Source organism: Xenopus laevis, chromosome 7L (genome assembly GCF_017654675.1).
Source record: "Xenopus laevis strain J_2021 chromosome 7L, Xenopus_laevis_v10.1, whole genome shotgun sequence".
Lineage (NCBI taxonomy): Eukaryota > Metazoa > Chordata > Amphibia > Anura > Pipidae > Xenopus > Xenopus laevis.
The window spans coordinates 119,919,311-119,933,102 of NC_054383.1; the positions used below are offsets into that span (position 1 = coordinate 119,919,311).

At 41.6% G+C, this 13,792-nt stretch overlaps 1 protein-coding gene across 4 annotated transcripts in view; it reads left to right on the forward strand.

Moving 5' to 3' along the window:
* The first annotated feature begins 950 nt into the window (after window positions 1-950).
* LOC108696765 (serine/threonine-protein kinase BRSK2) overlaps window positions 951-13,792 on the forward strand; it is a 165,743-nt gene continuing 152,901 nt past the window's right edge. For 2 of the 4 annotated variants that reach the window (XM_018226388.2, XM_018226389.2), the window contains exon 1: window positions 951-1,764. In XM_018226388.2, the coding sequence (XP_018081877.1) occupies window positions 1,647-1,764 (118 nt within the window). In that variant the 5' untranslated portion in view covers window positions 951-1,646. The remainder of the gene's footprint in view (window positions 1,765-13,792) is intronic. The other 2 variants (XM_018226390.2, XM_018226391.2) reach the window with 1 other exon arrangement.

Sequence of the window (13,792 nt, forward strand, 5' to 3'; positions counted from 1 at the left end):
GACAGTACTTAGACTATCGAATGGTCGAATAGTCAAACGATTTTTACTTCGAATCGTTCGAATCGAAGTCGAAGGTCGTAGTAGCCTATTCGATGGTTGAAGTACCCAAAAAAATACTTAAAAATTCGAAGTTTTTTTCATTCGAATCCTTCACTCGAGCTTAGTAAATGTGCCCCTTAGTGTGTTAATAACAAGGGTTAAACATAGCAGTGTTAATGTTACACTATGGGCTGTACTCACGCAGATGTATGTATGCACTGAACGCAGGTGAAATGCAACATGCTGCATCCCAACCTGCGTTTGCCGCTTACATGCATCTGTTTGAGTACAGCCCCCTTCAAAATAATTGACTGTGTCTATTCCTGCGCTGAACGGAAGAAAGTGCAACGCAGGGGAGCGCAGGCAAAAACGCCTGTGTGTAAGAGCCCTTAGGGTGAGACTAATTGGAATTGACCATTTACAGGCATAACCATGGCAAAATAAACATTTGGTTAGTATTTTAAACCTCTTTATTTCACAAATAATAACATTCATAGAGGGAAAAAAAAGCAGTTTTTGGGTACATCAATCCAAAATTTTGATGCAAAATCCGGGAAAACATTACTTGAAATCAGGGAAATGCACCCATTGAATTGGTGGAACCACAAATAAAAAATGTAAAATGCGGGAAAACTTAAAATCAGGGTACTTAAAATCGAGGTTTCACTGTATTAGAAATGCTTATAATAAAGCTTATAATAATGTTACACCTTCCTGTGCATTCAGCCTCCTCCGTCTCTCGTTTCCTGTTGTCTTACCTTCCTACACTACTCCCGCTTGCCACCCTTCCCTGCATTTAGTGAGTCACAACTCCCAGCTGGCTTCAGATGCTGAATGGCTAATAGCCTCAGCTAATTCTAGAGCCCTGGCCCCTCCCCCAGATTGCCAGCCCCTATGACTGCACTGACTTGTGTAGCTTTACTCCAGCTGGTGCCTCTACGTCAGGCTGCAGGGAGTTAGTGTTTGTTTGCATGTGGGTGGAGGAGGTGGCTTGCAGAGAAGGGGTTCATTTAATTGTAGCTGTCACTGAATCCCCGGATGCTGATGTAAGGACAGAGAGAGAGAGAGAGAGAGAAGGCTGCAGATTGCAGAGGAGGCAGCAGGGAGAGAGAGAGAGAGGGATTAGAGAAGAACAGCCTGCGAGGAGGGGTCAGCAGCAGCATACATCAGCAGAAACAGCAGCAAGAGAATCAAGCAGTGATCTGCATCCAGCACAAGCAAGGGCTGCATCCCTCCTGATGATGCTGGTACCAGGAGTGTAACATTCCCCATTCTTACCCTCCCCCTTCCTCTCTCCCCCCCATTTCCCCCTCCCCCTTGGATGCATCAGCAAAGAGCAGCACAGATCCAATACCCCATTGCACCCCCCCATTGAAAAAAAATAAAAATAAAAAATTCAAGGAAGAAGGAAAAGGAAAAAAAAATCCCTTAAATGCAAAGGGGGACTTCCAGGACCAGGGACTAGGAGAACCAAGGAAAGGGGGGACAATCACAGCATTGTGTATTTCTCTCTCTCTCCTCCTTTCCTATTGTTCCAGTCTGGGAGATAAAGGACAGGCCTTTTTAAGAAGAGAAATAAATAGAAACCAAAACAAAAGGCGGGCACCATGTCCAGTGGCAAGGAGGCCGGTGGAATTCACCCTTACCAGCAGCAGCAGCAGCAACAACATGCCCAGTACGTTGGACCCTACAGACTGGAGAAAACCCTCGGCAAAGGACAGACAGGTGGGCCTCCTTTCTTCTTGCTTGTATTTCCGTGCAATGTCACTTCATGCAGGTCTTTGCTTGTCTTGTGATGTCTGAGCTACCGGGGGAAAAAAAGGTTTTCTTTGGATGTGCTAAATCACACGTCTATTCCCTAGGCTTGCTGGTGAGATGAGGCAATTGTGGGTAAGCTCAGGTAGATGGATCCTGAGAGTGGGTGGCTTTACATTATTGTAACCGGCAGATGATTCTCTAACCCCATCAGTGCTTTCTATACATTACTGTGACTTGTCCCTGCCCAGCAGTGCTATTTGATATTAAGGTGGTCTGACCTGGTGTAGACGAGAACCTGCTTTACTTTGGCAGCGCTTTCAGCATTCTGTAAATGCCTGATTCCTACACTGTCAGTTTCTGCCTGTGTCCTGTAGTGTTGTGTTATGTGCAAGTTGTGTTCTGTATGGGGCACCTTGGGTTCTGCCAATGTTCTGGATCTGGTGTAGGTTCTGTTGATGACAGGTGCAGGTTTCCATTCTGGAAAGTACAGGTGGTGTGTTCTGCAGTGCACGGTGTGCTCCCTAAAAGTCTGTCTCATCAACGAATGTCCAATCCCAAATGATGCTGAACTGTCATTCTTAGTTATTATTAAGTGTTTGGAGCTGTCACGTAGATTGTTATAGTTGTACAACCTTGCCCCGTATAAAGTGCCTATATACCGTTGCTGACTATTATTAAGGTTATGGATAAGTGCAATGGCTGCCAGTCGTGTATTTTATTTTTCCCCCTCCTGGAACATTATAGATAGGGTTATGTCCTGCACAAATACCTACATAATAAGGGGCTTGGCTCTAGGCACCTGCATTTTATATATATATATATATATATATGGCCGTGTGCTCTGCTGAGATGCATTACCCAGGAGTGCCCCAGTGCTTTATATAGAAATCTCTGCAGTAAGGAGCCGCATTATATAAGCCTCTCTCTCGTGATGTCGGATATGAGAAAGAGCTGTTTCTGACACGCAGAACCTTTGCCCCGAGCTCTGATGACATCTCATAGAATAATTCCCAATCATCAGCCCATCAGCACCTCTCCAAAACAATCCCCTTTAGCTCAGCTCTGAGGTTCCCCTTACAGTATTCTCTGGGGGCAGAAGCAGAGATGCAAAATGAGACTTTTTTTTCTTGCTGCAGGGATGGAGAGCTCCCCTTCGCTCTTGCCTGTCTATGATAGTATTGCCCAATGATCACTGTGTGCATGAAATTGAAGCAATAGCCTTAAGTGAAAGATGGCTCTATGAAATTCCATTCTTCCCAACGGCTCATAAAGTAGTGCATTAGGCCTATTTGACATTTTGTTTTAAAATTGCTGCTGGATGAAGGGGGAAAGATGCTGTGTAACATAATGGTGTTGGCCAGGGGATGGGTGGGAGGCCGTTGCTGGAGGAGTTGAATGATTTTCTGCTCTATTGCAGTACACTTGCTGGGGAAAAGCACTTTACAGGTTGGCTCAGCAGGATCAGACTAAAGACAGAAGTGAGTTGAGGGCACTGCACTAATCACAAGGACAATCTACAGAAGGAGGCCTGCAGAGCAATAAGGTTATAAGTAGGGGTGATGGAAAGGTGGCAATCAAATCCGTGCCAGGGGGTGTCAGGGAATACTGTATCTTTACTGCTGACTTCAAGGGAACATTGCATTAAAGGGGAAGCAGTACCAAAATTTTGAAGCAAAGGGCTGGCTTGTACACACAATAATAAATCACTAGTGATTTCTGGGAAGTGGTTCTCCTCTGGTCCGTAGGGAATTGTGCAAGTTGTAGTTTCAAACAAAAAGCAAACCACCGTCTGCTTATTCCTCATACAGGGATTATAATGTTGCTTTGCTACCTAGATCTATTCCCCAGCTACTGGTTTGTGGGTTGAACGTGACCATGGGGTCCTAAAGTCCCCCCCCCCCAACACTGCTCAAGGGCTGGGCAGAATTGTTTGCATGACATCCATCTGGCCTCCCAAACATCCACTAGGCACAATTATTGTTTATAGTAAAATGTTAATTTTCCTAAAAAATTAATTTAGATCAAGGATCCACAAGATGCACCTCTAGGCTGTCTTCTGACCTGTATCTGATCAGCACTAACAATGGCCAATGTTTGGAATTGGATGCCTTCAAAGGAGCCCGATCGAAATTTTCTGTCCAGTCCTATTGGCGAGCCGTCCGATATCCAAATCTTCTGCTGATATCGGTCAGCTCTTTCCTTAACCATACACGCACCGAATATGGTACGAAAATTTGTTTTGTACGATATTATCTGTGCATCTATAGCCACCTTATATGTGGGCTCCCTTTCTTATCAGATGTATTAGAGCTCATTCAAATAACTGATTCCATTACAAACAAAATCTAACAAAAATCTAACAAAATAACTCTCTGCATGTAGAGTGACATGATGTCTGGTGATTTTAATAGAGTGAGCTTTAATACATCTTCTAGGCAAAAGGAGCCCCCCTATAAGATATATTGGATCATTCATCTGACACCCAACTCCTGAATGAAGACAGAATGAGGAGAAACAGATGCTGATAGAGGAATAGTGAAGCAAAACTTGATTATTTCAGAAACGGTACAGAATTTTTAATTGTTTGTATTTAAAAAAGTCTCTTATTTCAGTGTGCTGAAGCTAATATTAATTTTCGCTATAGTTGCCCTTTAAATAGTTAAAATTGTATCTATGCTTATCTTAAATTGTTACAAATGTATCCAAGTGCACCTGCCATGTATTCTGGGCTCTCTGCCAAAAAGCCTCTTATTTAATTACAAATCAGAAACTTTGTATCTTTTTCTGGCTGTTCCGTGCAGAAGATCAATGAGAGATTCAGGGAATTTCACTAACAAGGGTTGAGCTGTCAGAATGGGGACTGTCCCGCTAAAAACGGGACCATTGGTAGGTATGACATTTGTACCATTGCGTGTTCCCTTGCAACCTGCACCCTGTGGCCTTCCCTAACTCCCATGTCCCATGTCTGAATGATGCGCAAGTTAGGGGACAAGTAAATGGAGCGATTGGGGACACTTACACCACCTGTCCCCATGGCAAATTGCACCTGCAGTGGTGAATGATTCTAGGAAGGAAAGCTGTATGTGAGCTGACACTCACTTTATGAAGGCGATAGAGTCTGCTTACAAAGGGATGTTCTATATGTATGTATATATATATATATATATATATATATATATATGTACAACAGAGGCTCGCACTCACAAATAAAGGTGTTTATGTGGCAAAGTTGTTGTTGAGTTGTTTTGTCAAATAAACACCTTTATTTTTTCTTAAGACCTGTGAGTGCGAGCCTCTGTTGTAACTATATATATATATATATATATATATATATATATATATAAATAATATTTTATTTACTGACAATAAATGACCCTTCATTGTAAAAAGGAAATGTTCTCCCTGCAAAAAATCAAACCTTCATTTGATTTGTTGCTTATTGCTCTATGTTACTGTGTAAGTGCTGGATCATCAGTGTGCTACTGTATATTCCCCATTAAGGAATTATTGGATTACTGCAAGTAAGCAGAATAGGGAAGACATAGTGTAGAGCGAGGCCTGCCAAGAGCCGTGTGTCTGGCCAGGAACAGGACAAGCAATATTATGTCAGTCACTGGTGGGTATGAAAGTTTAAAACAAGAAGTTTTTAAAGTTACATGTATTTCTTGGTAGTGCCCATAACTGTTGGCAACTGTTTTATGCTCCTGAAATACTCCTGCATGGGTTTCACCACCTGCCCTATGTGGTCTATCAAAAAAAAAAAATTTCTCTGTCATCCTAAAATGTATTGCAGTAGCCGCACAACAGTGGCCAGGAGCAGCTACTTGCTTTGCATAACATAGGATAATTTCCAATCTGCAACCCTCCGTGTTGTTGTTGGGCTACTGCTTCCACCAATTTGTTGTGGGATTGTAGTTGCAGTTTAACAAAACTAAAAGGTTGCACATATCCGATGTATATACTAAAAATAACAAATATGGACCCTTTGTGATTTTATCTTTTTTTTTCTCAAATAATGGGCGCCCCAACATAAATATATGCTGATATACACTGATTGAATTGCCTCTGCTCTTTATTTTCTGTTTTATAAATAAATAATTGATGGCTCTTGTTCATTTCCTGTCACTGTAAATGTATTTAATTCCCCGAGCAGCGCAAGGATGTATTTCCATGGCTATTATGGCTCGTGTATACAAACATATGGACTGGGGTGTACAACTGCTGAGCTGTCCAAATAGGGCACTTTTGTATTCAGCAAAGCCTGGATAACTAGATAATTCACCTTATCTATTCTGTGTATATGGGCCCCAGCGTCTGGGATGGACCAAATTATGTGCATGGGGGTCCTTGTGTGTTCCTATGGGATATATCTTGGGGATGTTGCTGAGGATGAAACAATAATATTATTGCCCGTGTTATTTTTTAGAATGAGATGTGTAGCTCTGGGGTGTCTCTCTATTATATATAATAAATATTCTGCGAGGTGCACAGCAGCCAATATGAAGGGGATTGGTTTTGCACTAATAAAACACATGCTGTAGAATTTTATGATTTATCCTTTAATTATTTACAAAGCTCATTATGTACCCATGTGATACCCATACTGACAGAATGCAATGAGGACACAAAATTTGCTTTGCTTCTTCTCCTGCTATTCGTAAATATGACCCCAGGTTTTCCATTTTAAATATTGTCATCAGCACTATATATCTGAGCTCTTAAAGGAGGTGTTCACCTTTGAGTTAACTTTTAGTATGATGTAGAGAGTGCTATTCTGAGACAATTTGCAATTGTTTTTCATTTTCTACTATTAGTAGTTTCTGAGTTATTTAGCTCTTTATTCAGCAGCTCTCCAGTTTGCAGATTTAGCCATCTGGTTGCTAGGGTTCAAATGACCCTAGCCACCATGCCCTGACTTGAAGAAGAGGCTGGGATTTGAAAAGGAGAGGGCCTCAATAGAAGATGAGTAATAAAAAGTAGCAATGACAATAAATGTGAAGGCTTTGTTTTAGTATTTGTTTTTTTAGGTGGGGTCATTTGAAAGCTGGAAAGAGTCAGAAGAAGAAGGCAAATAATTCAAAAACTATAAAAAAAAAAGAAGAAATAATGGAGTTGCTTAGAATTGGCCATTCTATAATATACTAAAAGTTAACTTTAAGGTGAACCACCCTTTTAAGGTGGCCATACACACAGAGACGGAAATAGGTGTGGGCGGGCCGTGCAGCCGGGCCCCGCCCCCCACCCTCTTCCATGGGGCGCTGCAGTGGGCGCGTGACTGCCAGGGGGCCCTGCGGAGGTGCGGCCCCTGGCCCAATTGCACCCCCTGCTTCCCCGGTAGTTACGCCACTGCATTCACAGGTCGGTATACAGCTGCCGACAGACCAAGTGAGCAGCTTATTGGCTAGTGTACGGCTGAAAATCGTCCAGATGTCAATATCAGACAGTTTTAAAAATCCTGCTGAATCAGGGCCGCATCTGTTCGATGATGTTGTCCTCGCACCCAGTGCCTGCACTCCTCGAGTTGAGATCCAATCGTTTGGCCCTAGGCCTCACAATTGGATCAGCCCGATGTCGTCCATTCAAGGTGGGCATATCAGGGCAAGATCCGCTTGTTTGGCGACCTCTCCAAATGAGCGGATCTGCCCATGTATGGCCACCTCTTTCGACTCTCATCTGATCAGAGTGTTAAAAGGTACCCCTAGGTGGCACATTTATGGAGTTATACAGCATATCATCTATCTATCTATCTATCTATCTATCTATCTATCTATCTATCTATCTATCTATCATCTATATATCTATCTATCTATCTATCTATCTATCTATCTATCTATCTATCTATCTATCTATCATCTATCTATCTATCATCTATCTATCTATCTATCTATCTATCTATCTATCTATCTATCATCTATATATCTATCTATCTATCTATGGGGCAAATTCACTAACCTCCGAAAATTCGCCAGCGACGGCTTCGCTCACAGAACAACACTTCGCCAGATGTAGATTCGCTAGGACAACGCTAATTCATTAAAATCCGAAGTTGCGTCCAGGGCGAATGCTGGTGAAGTTGCACTAGCGTTACTGCTACAAGCAAAGCAAAGTTACGCTAGCGTTGCCTAATTTGCATACGGCGGGAAGTTAAAGTTGAATGGACGTATATGTTGCAGCAAATATGTTACACTACACAAGCCCTGGAAACCTTAATAAAATAAAAAAAAGTTGTTATATTGCCCTATACATGAGCCCAGTGTCTATCTATCTATCTCTCTCTCTCTCTCTCTCTCTCTCTCTCTCTCTCTCTCTCTATCTATCTATCTATCCCTCTCTCTCTCTCTCTCTCTCTCTCTCTCTCTCTCTCTCTCTCTCTCTCTCTCTCTCTCTCTCTATCTCTCTATCTCTCTATCTCTCTATCTCTCTATCTCTCTATCATCTCTCATCTATCTATCATCTATCATGACAAACAGCCATTATTGTGCCCAGAACAAAAGTTTGCGGCTATGTATGTAGCAGAACAGTTAGCAGTACTACGTTCATCTACTGCATCTACTACGTTTTTCCCGTGAGCTACATTCAAAAATAAAAATAGTTGGGGAGCAACACAGGCATGCAAAAACTTCCTGGGGTGCCAAATAAGGGCTGTGATTGGCTATTTGGTAGCCCTATGTGAACTGTCAGCCTACAGGAGGCTCTGTTTGGCAGTACCTATGATTTTTATGTTACTAAAACTTCCCTCCAAGCCTGAAATTCAAAACTAAGCACCTGCTTTGAGTCCACTGGGAGCAACATTCAAGGGGTTGGTGAGAAACATGTTGCTCATGAGCTACTGGTTGGGGATCACTGATCTACTGTATATCCAGGTGGAACAGGAGGAAGGAGAAAGAACTGGAGAGGCATTAGCACAGCAGCACTTTGGCAAAATGCGCCATTTCCACTAATATTAGCTTTGCTCTATAACGTTTTGAACTTGACATTTAATAATGGTCATTTTCTAAATTGTACTGTGTTGCCTGTTTGCTCAGAGTTGCAACTTTGTTTTATTTGGGCACAGTGTTTGTGTACAAATAAATTGCCAGCATACAGTACGGATAATAAAATGTTAGCTTACCCTACATTTACTTTTATTCTTGGATTTTGTACTGGAATTGGGGATATGTATTAATACTGTCATAATTTGCACTGCCCACTTAACCTGTAGCACCCACGATGGTATTTTTTGTCTTCATTCTAACTACACTAGAAACCAGTAGAAACTGCAATATCTGCTGAATTGCTCCAACGGGTTTTATGGACTGGGCAAAGTTTACCCATGTTGCTGCATAACCCTTGAATGACATGAGTTTAAAAAAAGAATCTCTATGTTGTGTGCAGGGCCCATCAATTGTATAAATGTATAAAGACACTGGAAGTAATTAAGCATAAGTAATTAAGCAGTTCTCTGGTCATAGTTAGACTACTACTATTTCAGTAGACAGCTCCAGACTCGGGATGCCGCCTCAGGGTCCCACAACCCAATTGCAAGTTCCAGATCCAGGCCCGGATTTTGAACTTGGGCACCTCTAGGCTGCTGGGTCCTGCTAAGTACTAGTTGGGTCCAGTGCTCCTTAGGTTGGTTCGGGTGGTTCGCCTTTAAGGTAACTTTTATTATGTTGTAGAGGGTCAATTCTAAGCAATTTTTCAATTGGATTTCATTATTTATTTTTTTATAGTTTTATAGTTATTTGACTTTTTCTTCTGACTCGTTGCAGCTTTCAAATGGGTGTTGCTGACTCCCATGCAAAAAACAAATGCTCTGTAAGCTACAAATGTATTGTTATTGTTACTTTTTATTACTCGTCTTTCTATTCAGGCCTGGTTTCCTGATAACTGATCCCATACCTGTATCTTAATGTACTGGGTAAATAATATCTTATAACGCACTAACCAGCATTTATAAGAATATATTTTACCGGCTTGTGAATTATACACTCACATTTGGGTTGCTTTGATCTCTTCTGTTTAGATATTAAATTGGTCAATGGTTTTTGAACGGAACTGTCCAGTTTTGCTGGTTCTGAAAACCATATAGAAGAAACAATAACGAAAGTGTTACTTGTATCATTGATAGACATTTGCAATGACTGAGCAGAACATCTAAAATATATAGACGTTGCCAATTTAGGAAATGAACTACACAAAATCTGTCTGGTGTAAGGGAAAATTCCAGCTTACACCAGGTCCGACTCTTGTGTATAATTTAACTCAACATCGTTTGCTGAGAATCCAGAAGAAGATTTAATGCACTGACGGAAATGTTATTCTCAGAAAGACGAAGGCTGTCCGGCCTTGCAGAAGTCATTAATGAGACCTTCTTGACTTTATTACTTCAAAAGCCACGTTTCCATCTTGGCTCGGGTGATAATGAATTTCAGGGCTAATATTGTTGGGGAAACCTGAAATGCTGCTGGCATATTATTTTTCTTTTTGTAGTGCCATCACCAAACCATTGGCAAAGGGGTAGGTTTCACTGATGCACCGCATCTACTATTTTGGCTGTATCCCAAGTCCTTCAGGAAAGATTAGGCCTGAACTGAATGTGAACCCTAGGTGAATTAGTACAAGCAAGGAATGGTTAGAGAGAGAGCACTTCCTTGTTTGTGTGATGAAGAGTCACATGATGTTTAGGATTTGGACAGTAGTATAACCATAGGGCACCTGCCCCCCCCCGACAAAAAAAACCTTAGAGGGGCTCAGATCCTGGCATGCTGAGAGACCTCTCCTGCATCCAAGCATTTGCGAGCTCCTGCAAACTGCGAATGCACTATTTTTTTTCATCATTTTTAAGGTTTTTTTCGGACTTTTCACTGGAAAACTCAGATTTTTGCCAGAAAACTTCGGTGTATTGCACGAAACCCAGCGCACATCAAAAAACCATTGGGCCTTCTTCCATTGACTTATATGCAACCTCGACAGGTCTGAGATGCCGGATTTTCTGATTCAGACTCTTCCATCATCGGGGTTTAATGAATTCTGAAAATTTATATTTAAATTTATATAAAAAAATAAAATCACAAATTTTTCATGATTTTTGCATTTAATAAATAACACCCTTGAAATCAGCTGAATCCTACTAAATAAGGCTGAATCCTTGCCAAATCCCCGACCAAATCCTGAATTTGGTGCAACTCTAGTAGGTTCACACTTTTATGAACCAAATTGCCCTTATATGCCCTTATGGTGGAAAAAAGTTCAGAATTACGGAAAGGCATTCTCCCATAGACTCCATTTAGCCAAATTTTTTAAAAATTATTTCCTTTTTCTCTGTAATAATAAAACAGTAGCTTGTACTTGATCCAAACTAAGATGTAGTTAATCCTTATTGGAGGCAACCCCATCCTATTAGGTTTAATTAATTTTTAAATGATTTTCTAGTAGACTTAAGGTATGAAGATCCAAATTACGGAAAGATCTGCTATCCAGAAAACCCCATATCCCAAGCATTCTGGATAACAGGTCCCATACCTGTAGAATATACCAGGGCAAATTATTTTTACCTTCTTTGAGATGAAAATGGCAAGCGTCAGTGCTTAGTGTATTAGTAGGAACATGTTTTAGTTGAAGTTGATGTTTTATGGGCAGCTCTGTCAGACTCACAGCCTGCAGTTTTTGTATATGGCTTGAGATTGTTGGCATACACTTGATGGATGGTTTAGTATGAAAATGTATGGTCTTGTCTCTGTAATCTGCCTACTATCCCCCCCAGGCTCTTTATATGCATCATATGACATTGCAGAACTCATGAAGGAACATCTCATGTAAATTACATTATCACATGTGAACGTTTAAGCTCCAGCCTGTGTTCCAGTTAGTGTGGATCTCATCCTAAAGGTCCCCATAGACGTTAAGGTTTCTCTTGCCGAACGACTGATTTTAGCGAAGTCCGACCAATCCTTCGAAATTATCGTGCGGTTAGTGGGATTCGAACAATTGAACATCTTACGATTTTTCGGCCAACATCTGTCAGGAGATTGATCAACCAGGTTAAAAAGATCTTTTTCGGTCCCAGTGCAATCTACAGTATTTATGTTTGCAGGGCCAAGCAGGCAGCTCCCCTTTGTTTTCCTGGCAAATTGGTCTTTTTAGTTGATGGACAATTCGTACGATCGTTCCGAGATAATCGTGGTCTCACGATGATGATCGGATCTTTTAAAAATCTCAACATCCATGGCCAGCTTTAGGCCAGTGCCCTAAGATCCCCTCTCATCATTCAGAAAGAAGAAAAGCATTTGATAATAATAAAAATGACTCTTTAACGGTTTGATCATTTTTCTCGGTGTCTTTAGTGGGTGCTAATATCAAATGCAGCCAAGTAGGTGGAATCAGTCGTTGCAGAACAGTATTTCATGGAGTCTGTTGCCAGTGGCATTTTTTTTTGTAGTCTTTGATTTGAGAGAAAGTTCGAGAGACACAGCTATAAGGTCTCTGCTAAGAAAAGTCACTGTTAATTTCGGCTGTCTGCAGCATTGTCTGATTTCTAATGTCGTCTTCAAAGGCCACAGTGGAGGGAGGTGCAACTGTAATTACAATTTTAGAGGTAATGTGCCTCAATCTATACTTTCATACAGCTGCCTCTACAGTATCTGTATTCTTGCTTCACAAAAATTTCTAGATCCAGAGGTTCCTCAACTGGCTCAGTGAGAGGGGCCCAAAGCAGTCATTGTGGTGCCCTGAAGGCTAGTTAGGTATGGGCTTTTGCTGTCTTCATATTCCTGGAGTGAATAGCAAAGTGATTGTTAAGATCATAGGGTATATTTATCAAAGAGTGAAGTTAGAGATCGCCACAGTCCTCTAGAGTGAAATTCCGCCACTTTCCATTCATTTCTATGGGATTTTTAAAAGAGTATTTATCATTGGGTGAAAGTGAAAGTTCTCCCTTTGATAAATACGCCTTTCAAAATCCCATAGAAGTGGCGGAATTTCACTCTAGAGGACCGTGGCGATCTCTAACTTCACTCTTTGATAAATATACCCCCATGTTTTTAGTCTAGTTGCAAGAAAAGGAGAATGCGGTTCCTCAACACATTTGTATTGGAAAGGTGTATATTCAAATCTTTGCCCAAGATCCCTCCTTACTATCTATGGGATGTTGGTCTTGCTCAAACCACTCCTCCACTTATAGCAATGTTATCAATAAATAAAAATATTGTTACAGTGTAATTAAAAAGGTATCCAGAGAAGCTAATAATCACTAGCCCCCAGTTTTAACATTAATTGCCAGTCAGGTTGACCCCCATCACCAGATCAGAAGATGTGCACCCGGGTCCCCTACCCTCCAAAATGCTGAATGTGCTACTGAAAAATTCCCCTGCCTTGCCACCTATTATATAATTATTGCGGCTCGAGTGGGCCACTAGTGGGTGCGGCCTGGGTGTGATCACACCCCCCTGCACCCCAGGTTAGAGTCCTGCAGTTAGTCGGTTACCCGCAAAAACCTGCAATACCCTGAGGGTTGCGTGTAGAAGTTCCGGGTACGTGTATAGACGCAGGTCGGTGGTTCTGCTGGTTTGTGGGTCACGGGTCAGGCCGCAGTTCTTCTCCATAGAGATTTTTAATATTTTTTTCTGTTCACATCTACGTCTGATGATGTCATTTCCGGTTTACAATGAAAGCACTTCCTGTTTTACTCCTTTTTTTCTGATCACACACTTCCTGATTCTTGATGGTTCGGTTGCGGATAAGGTATTTGCGGGTTGGGTCCGTTAGCGGGTCCAAGCGGGTAAGAATGTGGGTTGCGGGTCCGGGTTGTGGATTGCAGGTTGCGGGTACTGGTTGGGTTCGAGTTCCAAAAAATGGACCAGCGCTGGACTCTACCCCAGGCCGTTACACCACTGTTTTTTGCACAGCATCTTTCTATAGGAACATCTACATTTAAGGGAAATGGAAAACAGTTTGCTAAAGTTGCAAATAATGACTGGAAATTCTATATTGTACACCCCATCAACCAAGACTATAA